The sequence below is a fragment of the Apodemus sylvaticus genome, chromosome 1, assembly GCF_947179515.1.
Source record: "Apodemus sylvaticus chromosome 1, mApoSyl1.1, whole genome shotgun sequence".
In the NCBI taxonomy this organism is placed as follows: domain Eukaryota; kingdom Metazoa; phylum Chordata; class Mammalia; order Rodentia; family Muridae; genus Apodemus; species Apodemus sylvaticus.
In genome coordinates, this window is record NC_067472.1 from 44,744,939 (window position 1) to 44,766,892 (window position 21,954).

Genomic DNA, 21,954 nt, shown 5'->3' on the forward strand with positions numbered 1-21,954 from the left:
GGAAAACCGAAATACCATTTCCCACACAGGACCACGTTCGGGAGGATTGTGGATATTTAATACTTCATAGTGAGTGTATTAATAAAAATAAAGCTTATTAATTTTTGTGCAAAGCTACTACTTGATATTATACATTAAAACCCTTATCATGGGTCAGTTTATCTTATACTCACAACAACCTTGTGAAGTAGAATTTAGATTTATTCTTCTTTTACAGAGAGGTGCAGAAGGAAAACATTTGAAGAGTTTACCTATGGTCACAGACACCACCAAGTAGCTCTGGAAGTTTAATCTGAGCAGTGTTATTTCAGAGTCCACAGTGTTGTGCATTACCACCACCAGTATAGATACTTTGACACCAATATGATTTCTTGCAGAATCAGATTCTCTCAGCAACAGTACACAGACAGCTGGGTATAATGGCTCTACCCTGTAATCCCAGCCCTTAGAAGTGTGGGCAGAAAAATCACACTAATTGTTAAGCTATATAGCAATTTTTGAGGTCAACTGGAGTGTATGAGACCCTGTCTTGAAAAGGAAAAAAGAAAGAAATGCAAAATAATATGAGGAATGTTTAGAAAAATCTCTTGAGTTGTTTTAGTACTTTGTGAGGCTAGTTCTGAGTGAAATTCTTTACCACTCATCTCTTATGAGTAGAGTTCTACAAGTGCTTGTGTACCATTATCCACCACATCCTCCCTAAATTACAGCGAGGAATAGTTTTATATCCTCCCCAGTGTGTGTGTGTGTGTGTGTGTGTGTGTGTGTGTGCGTGCGTGTGTGTGTGTGTGTGTGTGTATTTATATTACATCTAAAAAAAAACTCCTTTGTGGCTATGAAATAAATGGAGAGCTAAAATTCATAACATTCTAAATAGATAAGTAAAAATAATGAATATATTAAAATAAAGTAAAATGTGTCTATTTAAATATACATGTATATGTACACATATGTGTATGTATGTCTATATATGTATGTGTCTGTATATATAAAATATGTAATTAGCTGATAAGAGAAAAATAGAGTGGATATAGCAAAATAATGATTATGGTTTGGAATTGTTAACAAAGGTTATAAAGTGCACCACATTATTGCTTTACATAATAAATTATACACTTGTTTAGGAAAGGAAACATTGTATTTTATGTGCATCACCTCTACCTTTAAAGTAATTAAAATTTGAAATAAAGTATGTGTCATGCACTTAAAAAAAGCATGACTTCTCTATAAACTGTGCTGTGTTCCAATGTCATTGCGATTCCATTTTATTTTTATCTTGGAAGATAGGGAGAAATGCCTATATTTAAATTCTGTGATAAGCATTTCTAGTCTGCATTTTGACCATTTATAAATACCTTTAACAGTGAATGATATGCCCTCACAGCCATAGCCTGTCTTCAAGTCCCAGAAGGTCTTAGCTTCACTGATATTTATCTAACACATTTAAACAAAATGACTATTTAGTCCATAGTGTCAGGAGGATACATTAAGATAAGAATAAAAGGATTGAAGATGGCAAAATTGTCTATGCTAAATTATGTGCTGCAGTGCAGGCTTACTTGGATTTCTTCAATTTTGCATAGACTCATACTTTCTTCATGCATACTAGAGCCTCCAAACTGTCTTTTCTTTAAATAATGCAGTGAAGAAATTAAATAATTAAAGTTGCAAGCAATGAGTATTAAAGACTTACAGCAGGAGAACACGGGAAAAGCAAAAGGAAAGAAATGAGTCCCTTATAGGGAAAAGGATGAGAATCCTCTAAATCCATCTCTCTTTGAGGGGGAACCCTCAGATGTTAGAGCTGAGGGGCTGAGGAAACAGACTCCTTTCTGGGAAGATTTGGGATTTTTGCTGCTGAATTTTCAGTTTTAATAAGGCTCTCGGGATTAGTGATTAGATTGTAGTGTTTTACTTTAAAAAGCAGTTTTCAAGACAGGGTATCACTATGTAGTATAATTTTGCCCTGAACTCACAGTGATCCTCCTGCCTCAACTTCTCAAGAGCTGGACTTGTAAGCGCATGCCACCACACTTGGCTCAAGTAAATTTTAATTACTCCATTTGTTTTATTATTTATTTGAAAGCAGGTCTTACTTTTTAGCCCAGACAAGACTGGAACTCTCCATCTAACCCATGCTGTCTTTAAGCGTGTTGAGACTCTCCTGCCTTACCTTCTGTGCAGTGCTGGGATTATTGGTGTGAGCCACCCTACTCAAATAACTTTATAAACCCATTGCTGTGGGTGCTTGATTGTATTGGAACTTGGTTGGTCCTGGCCTCTGCCTATTTCAAGAGGCTCCACCTGTACTTTAGAGACTCTATTAGAAGCTGGGTCCTTTCCTTACCTGGAAGGTTCCAGGCATACTGTTCTCCACCCCGAACCTAGATTGCTGCATACACTTAAGACTAGGAGATAATTTAAAGAGATTTTAGATGTGTGAGGGAGCAAAGCATTCCTTAGCTTCCTTTCCATGTTGCCCTAATCTAATTAAAAGCCCAGACCTCACACTTTCACTCAGAGTTCTCTGTGAAAGCTTAAGGGGAGTCACAAATTCTCACAGAATCTGACTGGTTGCAGACAGATGACTGTTCAGCCTGGAGAATGGTGATTAAAGGTCTAAATGTACACACAGCAGTCAGCAGTCTCTCTCTCTCTCTCTCTCTCTCTCTCTCTCTCTCTCTCTCTCTCTCTCTCTCTCCCTCTCTCCCCCAATAAACAAACAAACAAAACCTTCCTAAAGTCTTCAGAGCTGTAGTGAAGGTCACTGAAAAGTATATTAAATATTTGAATCTTGCAATGATTTGGCTCAAGCCCAATACTCAAAGTCTGGCCTCTAAAATGTATTTCAAGTTCTCTTCTCTGCACGAAATTCCTCAACAGTTCCTGCAGCATTTTCTTTAATGAACTTTTTGGACAACTTCTCTCTTGATGTTAGTACTTCCCGTTGACAGTTTGAGAACCTAGTACTACCAATTTAAGCATTAAATGTTAATGGCTTAAACCTTTTGACGATGTGAACTCTTATGTTACTGGTAGATGGGTGGGTAGATAGATAGATAGATAGATAGATAGATAGATAGATAGATGAATCTATGGGTGGGTAGGTAGAGGGGTGAATGAATGGATAGACAATGGAAGGGACTAGATAGGTAGCAAACATGGGAGAATTGGGGAATTCCAAATTCCAAATCACTGGACCTGATTTAATTCACCACATTTTTTGAACTATTTCACATGTTAAAGATCTCTGGCTAGTCCCCTTAGAATATGCCTAATTTTGAGGCCCAAAAATCTGCGAATTAATTCTGAGGAAAATGTCTAACACATGTTCAGTCTTTATTCCTGATACACTCTGCAGTATTGTTATAACAATGAAAAATTATAAACAATTTGAATGCCTGACAGGAGAGCTTGGTTAAATTATTATACATCAACCCAATGGAGTATGGTCATTAAAATGATAATTACAAAGACTATGAGACATATTTATACCATATATTATGCAAAAAGCACTAGATATAAAGTATATGTGTACTGAGTTTACAAGGTTATAAAGATATGTTTTGTTCAGCTTGCTTCTAGACAGGACTATCTTACCATGAAAAGAGCTGTCTTTTAGAAGGGGTGTGTCATATTTCTCCTCTTTTCAAGCTATTATAAATACATTTCTATTATTTCATTTTGATGAAAGTGAGGGTTGTTGGGGGTTGGTCTGGTGCTCATATGTATTCAAATGCTAAATTCTGTACCCTGCCTGCTAGTTGCACCAAGACTAGCAAATTCCCACATACACCAGCTTTTGTTGTGCAAACCTTGCTACCCTGTTTAAAACTATTGGTTAAATAAAAGTAGTCACATCCACTTACCAGAGGGAATAGAGGTAGACAGGGTTTCAGTTTCCTGACTACGGGTTACAGGTAGGGTCCACAAGAAGAAAAGAATGAGAAAAGAGAGAGGGAGAGAGGAAATCGGAAGAGGATAAAGAAGGGAGACGAGGTCTCCATAACAGACCAGAAACATGTGCCCAAGTGAAATGCACCCTCCACACCCTCCCTCGGAGGACAGACTGCTGGAGTAGAAATAACCCGGGAAGACAAGTATTTGGGGAAGTAGCCAGTCTAGCTTTTAGAAATTCACACTAGGGATACTTTACTAAGTAATTGGGCTAAAGCCAAGTAAATACATTATAGTCTGAGTCTTGTTCATTTGAAAGCTATGGAGATAGGAATAACTTATTAATTTACAGAGGGTATGAAAGGCAGAGTGTGGTGGGTAGAAACTGTATGAGGAAGACTTTGAAAATATTTTAGAATAATGTGAGGTAAAAATTTTAAATTTCTATAAAGGGAAAGAGATGACATTAAGCATACCTCATCACAAACATTTACTACTACTACCACTACTACTACTACCACTATTACTACTACCACTACTACTACTACTACTACTACTACTACTACTACTACTACTACTCTACTAGTACTACTACTACTACTGCTGCTGCTGCTATTTATCATCATCATCATCATCATCACCATTGGCTGGGTCTTTTCTACTTTTCTAGGTTAGCCTCAAACTCTCCAATAAAGGATGATCCTGAACTTCTGATTCTTCTGCTTCCACTTCATGAATGCTTGGATTCCTGGCATCTCCTTGGATCTTTTCCTGTCATTATCAAAGTGCTGCCAATAGCTAGGTACATCGGGTATATGCAAGTATGTTTGTGGTATAGAGGAGTCAGTGTTTAAAATGTGCAGCTCTGGAAAAACAGTTCTGATAACAGAAGCCACTTATAGAATATGCATGTATATGGAATTTACCAAGGGCCCCTTTAGATGAGCCCTCCATCAGTTATAGTGAATTCCAGCAGACTTCTCAATTGTTTCTCTTAAACATGGTTTCATCATGAGATTTATTTCATAATCCAACTCATCAGCCTAGCTGCAGGATCTGAGTAATTAGCAACACTCATCCCACTTTCAGCCTAGAAACTTCTGGGCAGTGTGGATTTAGATATCCATCTCCGGGTGGGGGTGGGCGGGGGAGAGCTGAGGATTTACTGGATCTAAGGTGGAGAGAGATGAGGGTAAGAGGTGAGAAGAGACTGCCTTCTGGTGACAGACATGGGGAGGCAGCAAGGGAACTCCCTAGATACTTTTTCCCAACTGACAGCCGGACTTTCCCACGGAAAAGCTGGTGAGCACAGAGATGGGGCAGAAGTACCTTGACTGGGGGGCAGGGAGTTCATCTTGGCAGAATTAGTAAAACTGCAGTCTGGAAATGACTGCACACTAGACCCAGGAAACACTAGTCCGCCCGACATCACTCGCTCGCGGTGTATAGCTGGACAAACAATCCCACTAACCACTTTCCACTGCTGTAGAGAAACTGGCAGCCATGAGAGCGTTAAAATAATGACCATGTCTCTGTTAATTCGATGTGTCACTGTGAGGAGCAAATGTGACAGCAACTGGAAAGGACTTTGAAAAGTTTATGTGAAAGCTGTCAAGAGTGCTCTGTGGGTATCAACCATCAAAGTCACGCGGTTGTTCTTTATCCAGTCCGGGTGGGTGATTTGCTTTCATCCTTAACACACAGGTTGGTCAACTTCCCCCTTTTCTTTGATCTAAATGTTTCTGGGGAAATTTTGCTTTGAATTTGGATGTAGGAAAGAGCCTGTTCCCACTTGAACACTCTGCCAGAGAGTTTATCATTAAGCACACAGAGAACGCATAACAGGAAAAACTGCAGCCTAGAAAGCCCAGTGGACGAAAAGGGGCTACCAGATAATAGAATATTGATTAGATAATTTGCCTTGGCGTCATTAGTTTCCACCCAGACCCGAACCACTTCTAAAAGTTACATCTCTCAAATAACGAGAATCAATCTACTAAACCCACAGCTCCCCCCCAAACACTCTTGGGCAGAAAAATTGTTTTCTCAAGTATGCAGGGTATTAATTGCAACATCAATTCCATACAGATCCAATTCTTTTATGCAGCCAACACCAGGGCCTTGGTTACTTTACAGACCATCTGGTGGCCACCTTTTCCCTTGCAGGCTTAATGTCCCTCTTACGTCTGACATCTCCTATTCTGCTTCTTTGAGTCCCAAAGTGTAAATTTCAATGATCCCTTAAGATTTTTCTTTCCTCTAATACTGCTTGCCCCCGTCTTACAGAATGTCAGTGTTTTGCATGGCTGGCATTTTCCACAAAATTCTTTTCATTTTTCATGTTGTTGCCAAAATGTCAACATGCAAATATTCCATGGACTTGCCCACTTGGACCTGAGTGGCAGCATACAGGACAACAAGAGCGGAATAAGAAGTGATAACTAACTGGTGGTGAATATATTGCCCATTGTCCCACAGAGCATTCAATCTTTGCTCACCCCACAAAGTTTAGCCCCTTTCTGAAACTAGAAAACAGTGCTGTCACTTTTTTGAACAAACAATAATACTAGAGCCAGAGAAGTTTTCCTCACCCAAAGCCAAACTGCATTAAACAGTGTGATATTCAGCATTTATAGTGGCAATTTACATCATAGCTTTCCTTAACATGTCTATGAAACAGGCTAATGTTTGAATTTACAGAACAATTAAAGAAAGCCTGCCTTTGTCTCTAATCATTCACTTGAGTTAAATAAGACACTGGACCTGAAGGGTAGCACTTGCCAGGTTTCAAATGAGAATCTGATTCACTCCCTGTCTTCAATGCAGTGTCTATTTTTGAGGATAATAGTAAGGATCTTATAAATAGCAATGAAGATTTAAAAAATATAAAAAAAAATCATAGCTTTAAGCTGAACATATTCCACTGATTTTTAGGAAAAACTTTATTGGTAAGTTATTCTCAAGTATAAGATAACCATTCAAAAATAGAACTTTGCTGCAGTTCTTGGTGTGTAGAGTCACTGCCATAAGTCTCAGCTGAATGTCTTGTCCAAGAAACATCTACTGAGAGATTTGGCTCTTGAGGACAAATGGTTTTGTTGTGAATCTAAGGGCAATGGTAATAAAGATGTCTGAATTCTGTTTGTGTATCACTAAAAGTCTGTGATGAGGGCATTGTAAAACAAACAAACAAATAAACAAACAAACATAGCAAACATAACAATAGCATTGGGCAGTGAGTTCCGACTGACTGCAGCCTAACCACGACAAAGACAGGATGCAGTGATGTCACATATGATAACAGTGTTCTTGGCACATAGTTTTGACAGTGATGGAACATTAGCGCCGAATGCCATATGATGACATTTCAGTCTAGGATGGGCCCACAGTACAACAGTTTGCTCACACATTTAAAGGGAGCTGAAAATGATTGTCACCAGGTGACACGATAGCCACTACAACACCATAGCACAATGCATTCATTCCTTCAGTCTTGGATGCTGGTGACAGAAGGAAGCACTATATTCCAGAGGAATAAAAGTAAAGAAGAGGCAATTATGTACATAGATAACTTTCCAATTTAATAATAAGTAACTAGTTTACCTGCTTATGCACTTACTGACTGTACTTTTTATTGTTAGTTTATTTCTTCTACTTGTTTAAAGAAAAATCTAGTGAAACACAATACGTTAGAGCTGGAGAGATGGCTCGCCAGTTAAGAACACTGACTGCTCTTCCGGAGGTCCTGACATCAATTCCTAGCAACCATATGGTGGCTCACAACCATCTGTAATGGGACCAGCCCTCTTCTGGTATGTCTAAAGACAGCCACAGTGTACTCATATAAATAATAAATAAATAAATCTTAAGAAAAAAGAAAAATACTATGTTATGTCAGCATTAGCTTCATCTATCTCTTGTTTACATTGTGTTGTGTTTTGAATGCAAATTGTCTTCATTGGCTCCTGCGTTTGAATAGTTGATACTGAGCAGGGCATGCTGCTTTGGAATGTTGTAGAACCCTTTAGGAAGTGGAGTCTCACTGCAGGAAATGAGTCATTAGGGGGAGGCCTTTGAGGTCTATAGCTGAGCCCACCCCATCCACATTCAAGTTTTTGCTCAGCTAAGATATGAGGAAGTGACGTTTTTAGCTGCACATTTCTGTTACTCTGGAGCCACCAGCCATGGAAACCCCGCCTCAGCATGCACTGTGTTCCAATATAAAGCGTTCCTTCTCAAAGTTGCTTCTTGTCATGTATTTGATCAACAAGCAACATGAAAGGATTAAATATGCCTCATCTCTTGTGTTAAGAGGACACAGCAAATTATCAATCTGGAGTGTGTACAGTATACAGGTATAGTGTGGTATCTGCAAGTGTGTTAAGGGATACACACACACACACACTCACACACACACACATACACAGACATACGTATATATCCCTTATATATTATATATATATAATTTGTAATTCATATACTATAATATATTATTTGCAAAATATATTTTCCTAGACTATCATGTTTCAGATGGCCATGTAAAAAGTCATATTGGATGTGTATCATTTCAGAATGTCTCATTTGGTACCAATGAATTATAATTATTCCCTCATAAAATGTTTTCATTCCTAAGGCACTTTTAACTATGTCTTCCCAGCGAGATTATATTGTTGAATCTGTTGTTACATGATTCTCTGGGAAAACCTAAAGAATAAAAGAGACAATTACATATTCGAGAGAGGACAGACTCCAGAGCCACTACAGAATGAGTAAGTTCTTAATCCCAGAACTTTGAACGTTGAGGAAGAACTGCTGTGAGTTCGAGAACAGCCTGGCTATAGAGTGAGGCCCTCTTAAAGAGGGGAGGAGAGTGGTGGGGGGCTGCTGACATGAGATGTGGACTTAGTCTTTCTGATGGGTAGAGGCCCAAGATCCAAGCTGTTCCTTTCTTGTCCTCCATCCTTTCCCTGCCCATTTTCTCTATCAGTTAGAGACTCAAACAGGATGGAAAGACAGTCACCTCCCTCCCATCACATCCATCATGAGGGGCATGGCTGTTGGGGAAGCTAGAAGGAAATTAGAAGCTAGAAGGTAGGAAGAGACAGAAAGTTGTCTCATTTCCTTCCTGCCTGAGAGAAAAAAAAACCTCATCCACAGCCTTCACACTTTTGTACCCATTGGAAGCTGGTTTGGTTAACACGTTAAAGATGACCTCAGAGGCACTAATGTGTGTTGGTGTCATATTAAGGAATGAAAATGTAGCTTCTGCTTAGATCACTTTGAGCCCAAATTTGAGTCCCCCACTTCTTTCCTTGTTTCTCCTGTCTGTCTGTAGTTGGAGGTTGCTGGCCTGTGTCTGTGTCTGCTTGTCCCCTTTGCTATCCCTGACAAAGGGCTTTGCTCTGTATTTATAACACAGAAGGTGTGGCATGGGAAAGAAACAAAGGATTTTTACAGAATTCTTTAATAGAGTTTTACTCAGGGAGAAGTCATTTTACTGATCTCAACTGACTCAAATTGCAAACATAACCACCAACAGATAATATCAAGCTATATGCACATGTTGTCTCTAATATTTATAGTGGATATTTGTTTTACAATGTGCTTCCAATCTGTTCGCTGTTTTAGCAAATGATTACCACAGCACACACATATACACTTATATTACTGTGGGTTGGGAGCATGGAACAGTACTTAGCTTAAATTAAGGCTATGCATTGGTTGAGGTTGTAAAAGCTCATTACACAGGAAATCCAAGGCATAGCAAGCTAGTTACATTGCTCTCCTCAAGGGAAGTTAAATTTAAGTGGGCTGAGTATCCAGTAGCATACAGGTTAAAGCAAAGGGTCTTTAGGAAGTATTATTAACTTTTTTTGTGAGATCTGCCTGAAGTTCAGTACTTTTTTGGGTGGGTAGTAGAGTTATCTAGAGATAGTTAGTGCCTTAAAATTGTAGCACTATTGAAGGCTTTCTGAGGACCAGTTTGTCATTGCAGGCTTTAATGCACAGAGAAAATGGTCAACTATGTCCATCTAAATCAACTTCAAACACATTAAAGAAATAACTAAGGCTTCCTAAGGCGTGTAGGATGTGTCCCCTCTTAAGATCACAGAATATACATTTCTGTGGTAAGTGTGACATCACGCTTTGAGTTAACCTTTGTCATAGGGATATTATGTGCCATGGATAATATTTTTAAGTGGCGTTAGTTCAGCACCTGAGACACATGAAAGGGAAAGTCAAATTTCTGTTTTCCTGATTGAATTTGTTTTATCAGCTTGAGTATGTAAATTAGATTAATGTTAATTCTTGGTTCACACCACTGTCTTTGGCCTGAGTAGTCTTTTTTATTAGTTGTGTTATTCATCCATCTAACTTATTTTTCTTTGATTAGATTACTGTCCTAATGGCTTTCTGTTGAACTCCATGATTTTATCTATTAAGTGAAATTGGACAATATGTTATCTAAGGTCTCCTTCAACTTTGATGTTCTAATGAATGAGACTAGGACTTGAAATACTTGGCTCAGTGCCTAGCATTTAACAAATGCCTAATAAATGTGGCTTATTTGCATAACTTATTACTATTACCATTACTAAATCTGATGAATTTTTATTGCTATTCCTGAATTTCACACACCAGAAAGCCGTTTGGGATCACATGACTCAGGCAAATCTTCCACTGAGCTGTGAAGAATCTAGCCACATTTTCCCCCTTGGTTGGCTCCAAAGTACCCATTATGAATTTATCATTGAATTACAGAATTTAAGCCTAAGAGAAATTTTAAAGGTTAATTTTCATCGAGGAAGAAATGAAGTATCTTATGAACCAAACTCTTCCCCGAATAATTCCAGTTTTGAGGTTAAGATATACCCTTGTAGAGTTCTTGTGCATTTTAGTGGACTTCTAATCTTTAAGTCTCATTCACTTAATGATTCTTTTAGATCTGTAAGGGGCCTTGGCAAGGAGGCCAAATACCAGTGAAGCCTCATTTTCGAGTCATGATTTTCTAGGAATAAAACAGGGTAAACATGTAAAACTGCCTCATTTCACAGTGCATAGCAGTTATAGAGGGAGTGTATATGATCAAAACTTGAGGTGTTAATTTTTTTTTTATCCAAAGCTTGGACTTCGACATCTTCTAATGTCAGCAATGGCTTTGCCACCACCATACCATCAGCCACCCCTCCCCGACTGCCCTTTGGCTTCTGAGTATTTGTGATAAGGCTGACTGTCATAACCAGCATACCTAAAGTAACAGGAGTTCTTATCTGAAACTTGCATTTGTGGCCAAAGGAGACTCCATCAAGGAAGCTAAGGAGCTAATGAAGACTTAACTAAGGAGGAAGTTTCTTTATCAACAGACAGGGATATCTTCTTTCTGTGTATTTAATTTTTTTTTTTTATTTTACATCAGGCTTAGTGGTAAATGCCAGCTCAGCAGCTGAGTTTTCTCTTTTAAATACACTTATATCAAAAGGGGAAGACCCCCTCCCTTTAAGAAACTAAACCTTGGTGAGAGAAGTGACTGAGTATTTCCCTCCAATTCCTGTTGTCATTATAATTGGGTATGCCAAACAGAAGACACTTGCAGAATGCAACTACAAACAGTTGCTAGTGTAGAAGAAAGATAAGTTCATCATAAAATAATTAGTAACGAGCAACTTTGTTATCCTGGGGGAATAGTATTTAGCTCTCAGGAGACTCAGGCGTTTCTCTTCATTTAATCCACAATTCAAGCCCAGAGGCAACAGGACTTTCAAGATGTGTGTGTGTGTGTGTGTGTGTGTGTGTGTGTGTGTGTGTGTGCGCGCGCGCGCGCTGTTGATGAGTTCCAGAATCCTAGAGAGAAATCTACAGGCAATGTCTCAAACTTGACTCTCAAAATACTTTGTACTGTGATGGCCCTCCTGCTGATCAAGGTTAGATATGTTCTCTTGCCCAAATTTTGTCTCTTGCGTACATGCTGAGATGTAGATCATCAGTGAACTGTATTGTTCTATCTACAGTTCATCAACTTTTAGTAGCATAGATGCAGATGGTCACCCTGGCAATTAACAGATCTCTCCCTCTCCCTCTCCCTCTCCTTCTCCCTCTCCCTCTCCCTCTCCTCCCTTTCCCCCTCCCCCTCTCCCTCTCCCTCTCCCTCTCCCTCTCCCTCTCTCCCTCTCCCTCTCTCCCTCTCCCCCTCTCCCTCTCCCTCTCCCTCTCCCTCTCCCTCTCCCTCTCCCTCTCCCTCTCCCTCTCCCTCTCCCTCTCTCCCTCTCCCTCTCTCCCTCTCCCTCTCCCTCTCTCTTTCTCTTTTTCTTTTTCCCCTTTTCCTCCCTCCCTGCCCCCTTACTCTGGAATCTATGGTTGGGAGGGGTGTTAAAAGGTCTGTCCAAAGGGACTGGCCAGTAGCCAAACTATACTGACTCTCTAGAGCCAAGCAAAATGCCTAGGTTTCTCTCTTTACAAAGATAATGCCAAGTAACAATGAGCATTTTCTCTAGAGAATTCTGAGACTAAATTCCACCAATATTTTGTGCCCGCCCCCAACAATGTTCAGCACAATCTGATATGAACCATATACCAGGTCCTCAAAACAGATGTGTTAAACTAGTCAAATCAATAAATCAATAGAATACGTGCCCTTCTGGAAAATGTATGTTTTTCTCATCTACCTCGTGATCTATCATGTACAGATATTGTTATTTTGAGTTTGTTTGAAAGAAAAAATACAATATATTTATACAATGTGTAAAATGCCATAAAATTTATGTTTCAAGGTGCTAGTAGATTTAAGCTTGGAGGCATCCTTCAGACAGTAAAGTCATCCTGACACGGATTCATCTCAGACACATTCGACTAGTCTTCAGGAAGAATGTTAAGGGATGGAAGAGGACTGGGAAAGGATGTGTCGGCCCAGGACAGCTGCTTCTTTTAAGGTTAGGCAAACAATTTCATAAAGACCAATTTTTCTTTTTACAATAAACTACTACTTGGCCCCTCACCTGCAAAACACAGAGTGGATAGAGAGGCCTGAAGAAGGCCCGCCTCCGTTCACTGCTGTGTCTGAAGTCACTGTGCTTTAATGCAGCCGTGGTATTTCATCTGGCTTCCTCTGTGGTCCTTTTTATATTACTCTCCTCCTCTGTTCCCGGGTCATACTTGGAAAGTTGGAAAATTCTCCTTACTGGGGAAAATTAAGCCCTTGGAGATAACGACACAACAAACGAATGGCCACTCCCTTGAAACCAACACTTGTCTGTTCTCTAGTATTGCAGATATTCTAGAAATATCTTTCCTTGCTCTAAGCTCGGAATTTCACCCTCCTGTGATGTTACTGCTGGGTATCAGAATGGCTCATCTCCTAAGTCAGCAGGCGAGAGACTTTTGGCTTTGGCTTGTTTTTTGTTTTTTTTTTTTAAGAATGGATGAGACTTAACTGTCCTGTGTGACAGTTTCTCCGGGGAGCAGAATGCGCAAGATAAACAGTTGCTGAAAAGCATAAAGAATTAGCGAAGTGAAAATCTCCAGTTATTTGTTTGGCAATTGAGACAGGAGTGACCCTAAAATGCTTAGTCCAGGACATTTAGAGCCGGGATGAATGAATCCTTGCCATACTTCACTCTCATTATCGTGTAAATCTTAGACTTTCCAGAATAACGGAAAATTAATTCAAATCCAACCTGGCGGAATAAAAAGGATAGAAATCAAGACCCAGGAGGCTCTCTCCCCTCAGTCCTTTGGGGGAGACTGGCCTTCACTACCCTGACCCTGGAGGTTACAGCAGGGAGAACCTGGAGGCGCTAGGACCGGGGTGGCTCCTGGCTGAGTCCCGGCTCGTGAGGGCGGAGGAGTAGAGGAGGAGGGAGATGTGGGAAAGGAGGGGTGCTGGGGGGGGGGGGCGGGGGAGTCATTTATGCGGAGCGGGCGGCGCTGCCGTCGCCACTCACAGTCCCCGCGCGCTGCTTGGAGCCAGCAGGAGCGTAGGGAGCGGGCGAGCGGGCGAGCGCTGGGAGCCGGGTTCAGCAGAGGGAGCGCCCGGCCACTGCCTGCGCTCCGGCCGGTCGTCTCCACCGAGCTCCGTGCCGGAGAAGAGCAAGAGGCAAACCAAGAGTCCAGGAGCGGAGCCGGGAGAGCCCGCGGCGGAGGCGCTAGTCCCACTCCGCCGCCTCCTGTGCAAGCCGGGGAGCGATCGCTCACCGCCCCGCCGGCCCAGAGCCCTTCACTCAGTTCCCCGCTGCCCCAGGGATGGTCTAAGAACCCGAGAGGGGCTCGCTGCTCTGCTTTGCTCCCGGGCTCTCTGCCTCCTACTGACCGCTCCCGGCTGCGCGCCCGGCCGGCCCAGGCCGGAGAAGTTAGTTGTGCGCGCCGCATAGCGCGCGAGCCAGCGAGCGGGCGAAGGCGGTGAATCGCGGGACCATGGACTGGGGCTGGGGGAGCCGCTGCTACCGCCCGGGACGGCGGGACCTGCTGTGCCTGCTGGCACTGCTCGCCGGCTGTCTGCTCCCAGTGTGCCGGACGCGCGTCTACACTAACCACTGGGCAGTGAAGATCGCCGGCGGCTTCGCGGAGGCAGATCGCATAGCCAGCAAGTACGGATTCATCAACGTAGGACAGGTAACCATCCCCGGGCGTCACCGGCTCTGTGCCCAGAAGCTAGTCCTTTGGGGGCTTCTAGTCCCCCTCCGCTTCGACCCCTCCCCCTTTTCCAGATGTGCCTCTGCAGCTGCAGCCCGAACTCTAGGGTGATGCTCTCTCCAGCGCGCTCGCTGCAGTCACACACATGCCCCGAAGTTGCTGGAATCTCTGTTTAATTTGTTTTTACAAGCAATGAGGGACAGGTAGGGTCTGTGGAAAATATGGAGCGCCCTTGGACAGGCTCAGACTCGCCTGGACCTTTGGACCTGGAAAGTCCAGAAGCGCTATTTAGCTTGAGGAAATAGCCCTGCGAGTGGCCGTGGCAGGGAAGGTTGAGACCTTTGGGAGCCAAGGAGTGAGAACGCCCCTGGTTCTAACTGGGAGAGAAAAGCCTGGATTAACCTCTTGGGCCACAGAACTGCTGGGCTCTGGAGAGCTTGGTGTGAGGCGCCTGGACGGGAGGTGGTGGGGAGAGAGGAAGGGGGTGGGACACTGGGAGGGACGCACGGATTTAGGGGGGTCCTGGCTGCTGCCTCTCTTGGCCGGGATCCAGATGTGGGCCCCCCGGAGCTGGGTGGGGAGGGACCTGGGAGACATTAAAAGCGGCTGGAGTGTTCTGCTCCGGGAACTTGGGAATCTTCTACTGGCGTGGAACCTGGTGTACCCGGTTGTGGCATGTGGCAGGAATGTTTTGCTGCGGTGCCTTTGGTGGGTTTTCGTTCTATTCGCCATGCTGAGGGAAATGCCAATACATTTTTATGGGACCCTTGGCAGCACCACCGATTTGTATTCTGGCCTAAATGGCCTGGATTGCATCCTCTTTCCCATGGCCCTACCAGAAAGAGACTGGAGAGGGCTCCGTTAAATGCCTCTCCTAAGGACCTCACAACTTCTTTGGGATGGATCCAAGCAAGAAAGGGGCCCCTGCCGCGGCTCGACGCGACTAGAGTTGAGTGTAAAGCCAAGGTGGACTCGGGCCATAGGGGCATTCACGGGGGGGGGGGGGGGCGTTCACAGGGTACTTCAAGGCCACGGGACAGGAAGGTGCCCGTTAATACTGGTGAAGCAAGAGTGCACAGATGGCTTCTGAGAACGTTTTCCTTAGAACTCCACACCTAAGAGGGCGGGATGGTTGGACAGCCCTCGCTCTGGCCACTGGGGGGAAGCGGTCAGGAGCAGAGCTCCTGTGCTTGCTTCTAGAAATAAGCTGGGAAGCAGCTGTGAGGGTTCAGAGGACAAGAGGGCGGGCAGGTCTTGCTCTTAACCCTCCCTCCTGTAGGGAGGCTGTATTCCAGAGCAGCCAGTTTGGTGGAGGACAGACCAGGGCAAGGGGCGTGGTTTATTTCCTATTCCCCCCCTTTCCCCTAGTCCCCTAAAGAACTTAAGACACACAGATTTTGTTGCCAGAGTGCCAGTCACCTGCCGGAATTGCCTCTTGGAGTTCTGTTGGACTCTTCTGTGAAAGACACGGAGTCCATTCCAGTCTTTTTTGAGCACTTGAGCCAAGGGGAAAAAATCACATCTCTGATCTTTCCGGAGACATTTTTCAATTCAGCCAACATTAAGCATTTTCTATGTCAGCTATATGAGGGAGGCTATGTTCTCAAAATTACACTTATTTCTTAATTTCAGAAACAACATTGGTGCACCTTTGACAAGTGAGATGAGGAGACTGGGGCAGTAGGCTGATCCCCGCCTACAAAGCCAGAGTGGGGACCTAGGATTCTGCTTCAGGCTGGCTCTCCTGTGCATCTTGCCGATTAGAGAAGCCTTCTATCCAGTGTGCAGAAGGATCGAGTAAAATCCCCATGCCCCTGAATTCTGATTGGGTAGCTCAGTCCACTGCAGGCAAATATCCAGTCATGGCTCACTAATATTTAGTTTAGAAGGACCTAGTCTTGCTGATACTAGGATGCTTCTAAACTAGAGAGACTCCTATCCTCCTGGTCTCAGAATAGAGCTTAGAGTACAGAATCCAAAAGCCTCTAGTTAGAGGGGAGAACTCCTCTCTCTTCCACTTTAAGCAAGCAAACACACTCGGTAATATCCTATAGCCTCTATTGACTTTTTACAAAAGCCTTTATAGTGAGGGACCACAGCTTTTCATGTTAAGAAGAATACTAAGAAAGTTTATATACACATAACATAAAATACTATTTAATGCAATTTTCTACAACCCCGCGGTGGAAATACAGCCCTGCCAGTAGTTACAGAGGACCACTGAATTGATGTAATCACTAGTGTAAAAAGATCTGCTATTGTACAGTGTAAAACATTTCCCTGTGGATCAAAGGGGTGTGAGCTTTGGTCTAGACTTAGGCGTGGTAAATTGAGTTCCTGTGTGTAAGACCCTGGCACTGTAAGGGCAGAAGGTATTTCTTATCTTATTCACCCTTTACTGCACTGACCTTTTAACACTGTAGACCTCCTTTTGTTATTCTTTCTTCCCAGCAATAAACCAGATGTGGCTGGCTTAGGGCAGTAAATAATTTGCAAATGTCTCTGGAATGTTTTCCCATTTTTACCCAGTTGTGTTGAGGATTGGAGGTGTTATCACAAGTGTCACAAATCGTAACAAGAAATGTGTGTGTGTGTGTGTGTGTGTGTGTGTGTGTGTGTGTCTTCACTATGATAGTCTAGGTGAGTAAGGTAGTAAATTTTCACCACACTAAAGCTACAATGTTGACTGTCTTCTTAGAAACAGTATTAATGCAGTGGTTTTTTTTTTTTTTTTTTTTTTTTTTTTTTTTTTTTTTTTTTGTAGGATGTTAGTAATTAAAGGTAAGACTTCTGGCCTGGAGATTTCTTCAGAAAAGCCTAGGAGGCTCTCTTTCCTGTTCAGGGAAGATAGGATGTTCAGAGAAACAGGAGAACCAACCAACCAAACAAGCACAAAAGCCTTCTAGAGAGAACCAGTAATGAGGACTGTCTTGCTTGTGGTCATGGAGAGAGCATTATGCTTTCTTGGTTTTCATTAACATGCTTGCATTTTATGAGTGATCTACACTTTAGAATTCTGAAGTGATGCCTAGCCCTAACCATTGTTAGTGGTTGCTAATTTATCAGCGTATAGTATCAAGTTTTGTTTGCTCTGTCAGCTGTACGATGCCTGCAGTTGATGAGCTGAGTCCCACTAGGAACTCCTGGAGTATCTAGCAATGCTGCTATTACAGTAGCTCTCAGCTTGTGGGTCCTTTTGGGGGAGTCCAGTCAGCCTTTCACAGAGGTGCTTGTGACCATCAGAAATATCAGATATTTACATTATGATTCGTAACAGTAACAAAATTACAGTTATGAAGTAGCAATGAAAATAATTTTGTGGTTAGGGATCATCACAGCATGAGGAGCTGTATGAAAGGGTCACAGCATTAGGAAGGCTGAGAACTGCTGCCCTATTAGAATGCCTAAGGGTGGGAGATATGCTTGGTTGAGAGAGAAGAAACCTTGATTCTCTGAGTCTTTGGGCTAGCTGTGGACTGGTTAGGGAACTAACATGTAAAAGTGTAAGGTCAGATACAATTTAGGTAGAATAAATCTGTATAGAGAGGAAATAATCTCTGGTTATTTGAATCGGGGGAGAAGGCTTCTTGCAAAGAGTTGGTTTGCAATGGGTATTTGCTGTATTTATCCTTCTGTGAACTGCCTACCGTCATTGATTCCAAGAGTGAGGTTACCAGTGGTAGTTTTACTTAACGGCAGCCATGGTACATCTTGAGCAAATCTCCACAAAGATAAAGCCAAATGGAAGCCACCCTGGGGATTTGCTTTACAGGAGGCTGTCCCAGAGAACATCTGGGTATGCAGACTACAGAGGAGTGAGTCACTGAACTTAATGGCACCCCTGTGCCTTCATCTGTAAAGTGATCAATCTGGAGATAATCAAGTGAGTTTTAAGTTATGTGCTGCTCAGCTCACACATAGGCCTGCTGTTAAAGGGTTGCTGGATTCAAACCAGAGGAGGAATGTTTAAATAAGCAAGAGCTAAATGTTATTTAGATATGGCGAAAGAAGGACATTTTTACAATGGAAGATACAAAATGTAGATGTCAGAAAGTGAATTTTTTTTTTTTATGGCTAAGTTAGGTGAGTTTTGTATACAGGGAGAATGATTTTCTATTTTAGCTAACTAGTTAAGACAGTTTCAGAACAGTTTTAGGTTAAACTTAAAACATGAGAGCTGATTTCCCTGGACGTTGGGTACCACCTTCTCTTATTAATCTTTGTTGTAGCCTTAAATATAGACTAAGCTTGCTGGAGATAGAAGAAAGGAAAGGACAATATGTAAAGAACAAGGGCTAGAGATGTAGCTTATTCTGGTAATATGGTACAAATAGCTGAGGTCAGTCCCTAGCACCACATAAATTGGGCATAGTGGTGCATGGATTAGAAATTCAGGGTCATCCTGAGCTATATATAGTTCAAGGTCATCTTGAGACTAGCCTGGGCTATATGACATACTGGCTAAAACTGAAAATATCTAAAGAATAACTATATAATAAAGCATTTTACCTTAGCACACTGTGTTAAATCTTACTTGAATTTAAATGTTAAAAGTGAATGCTATTTATATAGGGTAAAGTCATGTGATTTCTCAGGTAAGCAGGAAATTACCTTGAGCAGGAAGAACCTTATTCAAAGATGTCATGAAGCTGCCTGATTTCCTGATTAATTTTGACCAGTGAATAATAGGATTCATAAGTACTGATGAATCTTCAAGAGGGAGTTCTGGGTGTTCATGGGTAGTATACAAATAGGGGATGTGACTAGCCTGATTGGCTGTACTTGAGTGGACTGTGTTCCCCTAGTAAATCTGTAGGCGTTTTGTAAACCTGAGAGTAAATGGATGGTTAATCCCACTTTGGTCCTGAGGTGATAAACATCTGGTCTTGCACAGGACAGCTCTCCACACCCACAAACCTTAGTCCTGCCTGGGCTAGCTGCTTTCACATGCCTGCTTCTTACGATGAGACTGAACCAGAGCAGGGAAATGTTTACTGGACAAAGCTATCGAAGGCCATGACCTGATGATGATGGAGTGTGTGTGTGTGTGTGTGTGTGTGTGTGTGTGTGTGCATCTGCTGTATTAACCTCATAGACAAAGAATGGCTTATGTGAGTCCTTCGGGGTTTTGTTTAAATTTTTGAAAATCTTTTCTTTCTTTCTTTCTTTCCTTTTTTTCTCTTATAAGCTCCAAAGCCACTGAATTTCCCTTATCACAATCTTTCATGGGCTTGGATCCAGAGGTTTTAACTTGAAAGGTCAGCCAGGAAAGCAGCATAGTATGCTGGGAAAATGTCCAGAGAAAGGGATTCCTGACCCAGAAACACCCCTTGGGATGGGAGGGGTAGTTGTGTTATTGGTTCAAGTTCTAAGAAGCAGAGCCTGGACACTCCCCAAGGCAGAATCATCTCCAGGTATCCTTTTGCCTTGCAACCATATTACTCACTCATTCAGTTTGGGCTTCCTGTGTGATAAAAATCGAAAGCCTACAGACATCAACGCATGCTGGAAGATGCACACACACAGTGATGTTTATGCATTTGTCTATTTTTGCTTTCATAAAAGTAAACATTGCATACAGTTAAGAGTGAAATTACTTGTGTATCATTCTCATTAGTTTCCATAGTGCGCATCTCTACATCTGAGAGTACCAAAGAGAGCGATTAATATCAATAAATGTGTTGATTTGAGTGAGTCCTGGGAGAGAAATGAAAGCAGGAAGAAAATAAGAGTAGGAGTATGTGTGTGTGTGTGTGTGTGTGTGTGCTTTCTTTTGCTAATTAACCAGACCCTCTGTTCCTTATTTATAAAATAGGGCACCACTGTTCAGCCCATTTAGGGAGATTGCTAAAATCAGAAGCACTGATAGGGAAGATGAATATTTGACTAAAATAATGCACTAAAAGCATTATGTTCTATAAGGACCCTAGAGAGTAACAGGTTCAGCTCAAAGGAAAATGAAGGGATATTTTGACCACTGGGGTTTTGGGAAGTAGAACAGTTGTGATTTTCCTTTGGAATGTAATTGGGGACAAAAGGGAAAACTGGACAACATTGTACCTGATTTCCCTAAGAGGATACTGAGGGCTACCTAGACTTCTGCCCAAGAGCCATGAACACAGTTTTGAGCTTGAGGCTCAAAACAGCAAGTGGCATTTTTTTTTTTTTTTTTTTTTTTTTTTTACAGAATTTATGTGGTCTGTACTTTTTTTTTTTTTTTTTTTTTTTTAAAGAAACTGATGAGCAGCTAAGCCTTCCAGGCTCCTGGTTGGACAGGCCTGATATTTACTTGTAGGGGCTACAAAATCAAAATACCAGCTTCTTAATTTAACCCCATTGTTAATGTATATTAAATAAGATTGAGGAAATAAAACATGAAACATTGGAGGCCTATAAAGAAGACAGAGGGAACCATCTTGGGTACAGGTGTCCAGAACACAACTCATGTCACTTAAATACACAATGGCAAGCAGATGTGGACACGGTGTGTGTGGGGGGTGGGGGGAAAGTCTATCAGTTGAAACCATCTACATGCCTTGTTGCACAGTTCTGAAAACAGCAAGTAACATTTTTTATTTTGTTTTATAGAATTTTAAGTGGTCTATACTTTAAAAAAAAAAATAGAAGAACATATCCTGAGCTAAACTAACTTACATTAATTATAATGCTTTTTGTTTTTATTACCGAAACATTAAAGAGTTTAATCTTAAAAGTGTTCACAATCCAGGTAGAGGTTTACCTAAGGGATGTTGGCATGTGCACCTCCTAGTTTGTAGGCATTTATGTACCTTCTTCGTGTGAAGAATTGTGAATTCTGAACCTCTTCAGCCAAGTTCTTTGTTTTGTTTTAAAGACTCTGCACTTGTATAGCTCAAAAGCCAGAGGTGATGCTAACTTCTTTGATTCTCCATTTTTGCATGTTAGCTTCATTTTCAGGCAAATGTTTTCCACAAAGCCTCAAAGGTCTTGTGAGTCTTAGTAATTCCCTTACCGAGAGGTGGCCTTAAACCCCTAAAAGGAAGATAGTGAGTTCTGATCATTGAATGGGGCCATGTACCCAACGTTTGGGCCAGTCATTTGTCCAAACGGATAGTGGTTCATGGGTGGGTCATCTAAAGCCACATGTCTTGCTTTGAAAGGAGTGAAGTGTTCTCTGCTGGCAGTCCAGCATTTGGGGAGCAGCAGTTCCCTAAAGGAAAATGAAATTCTATTACTAGAATAAGAGAAAACAGATGTGGGACAGGGAATGACCCCACTACTGATATGATTACAGAAGGCCATAGTGCTTAGGTAGCTCCAACATTACCAGGGAGGATTAGTTATCCTGTCTTTACTATGTATACTATGATTAGTTATACTATGTTCTATGAGGAGAGAATACCACATATGTTGCTACAACAAACATGTGAGTCTCTCCAGGTCTACAGATTG

General features: G+C 41.9%; 1 protein-coding gene across 2 annotated transcripts in view; it reads left to right on the top strand.

The window, feature by feature from the left end:
* The first annotated feature begins 13,822 nt into the window (after nt 1-13,822).
* Pcsk5 (proprotein convertase subtilisin/kexin type 5) overlaps nt 13,823-21,954 on the top strand; it is a 424,235-nt gene continuing 416,103 nt past the window's right edge. For both annotated transcript variants that reach the window (XM_052188627.1, XM_052188618.1), the window contains exon 1: nt 13,823-14,502. In XM_052188627.1, the coding sequence (XP_052044587.1) occupies nt 14,305-14,502 (198 nt within the window). In that variant the 5' untranslated portion in view covers nt 13,823-14,304. The remainder of the gene's footprint in view (nt 14,503-21,954) is intronic.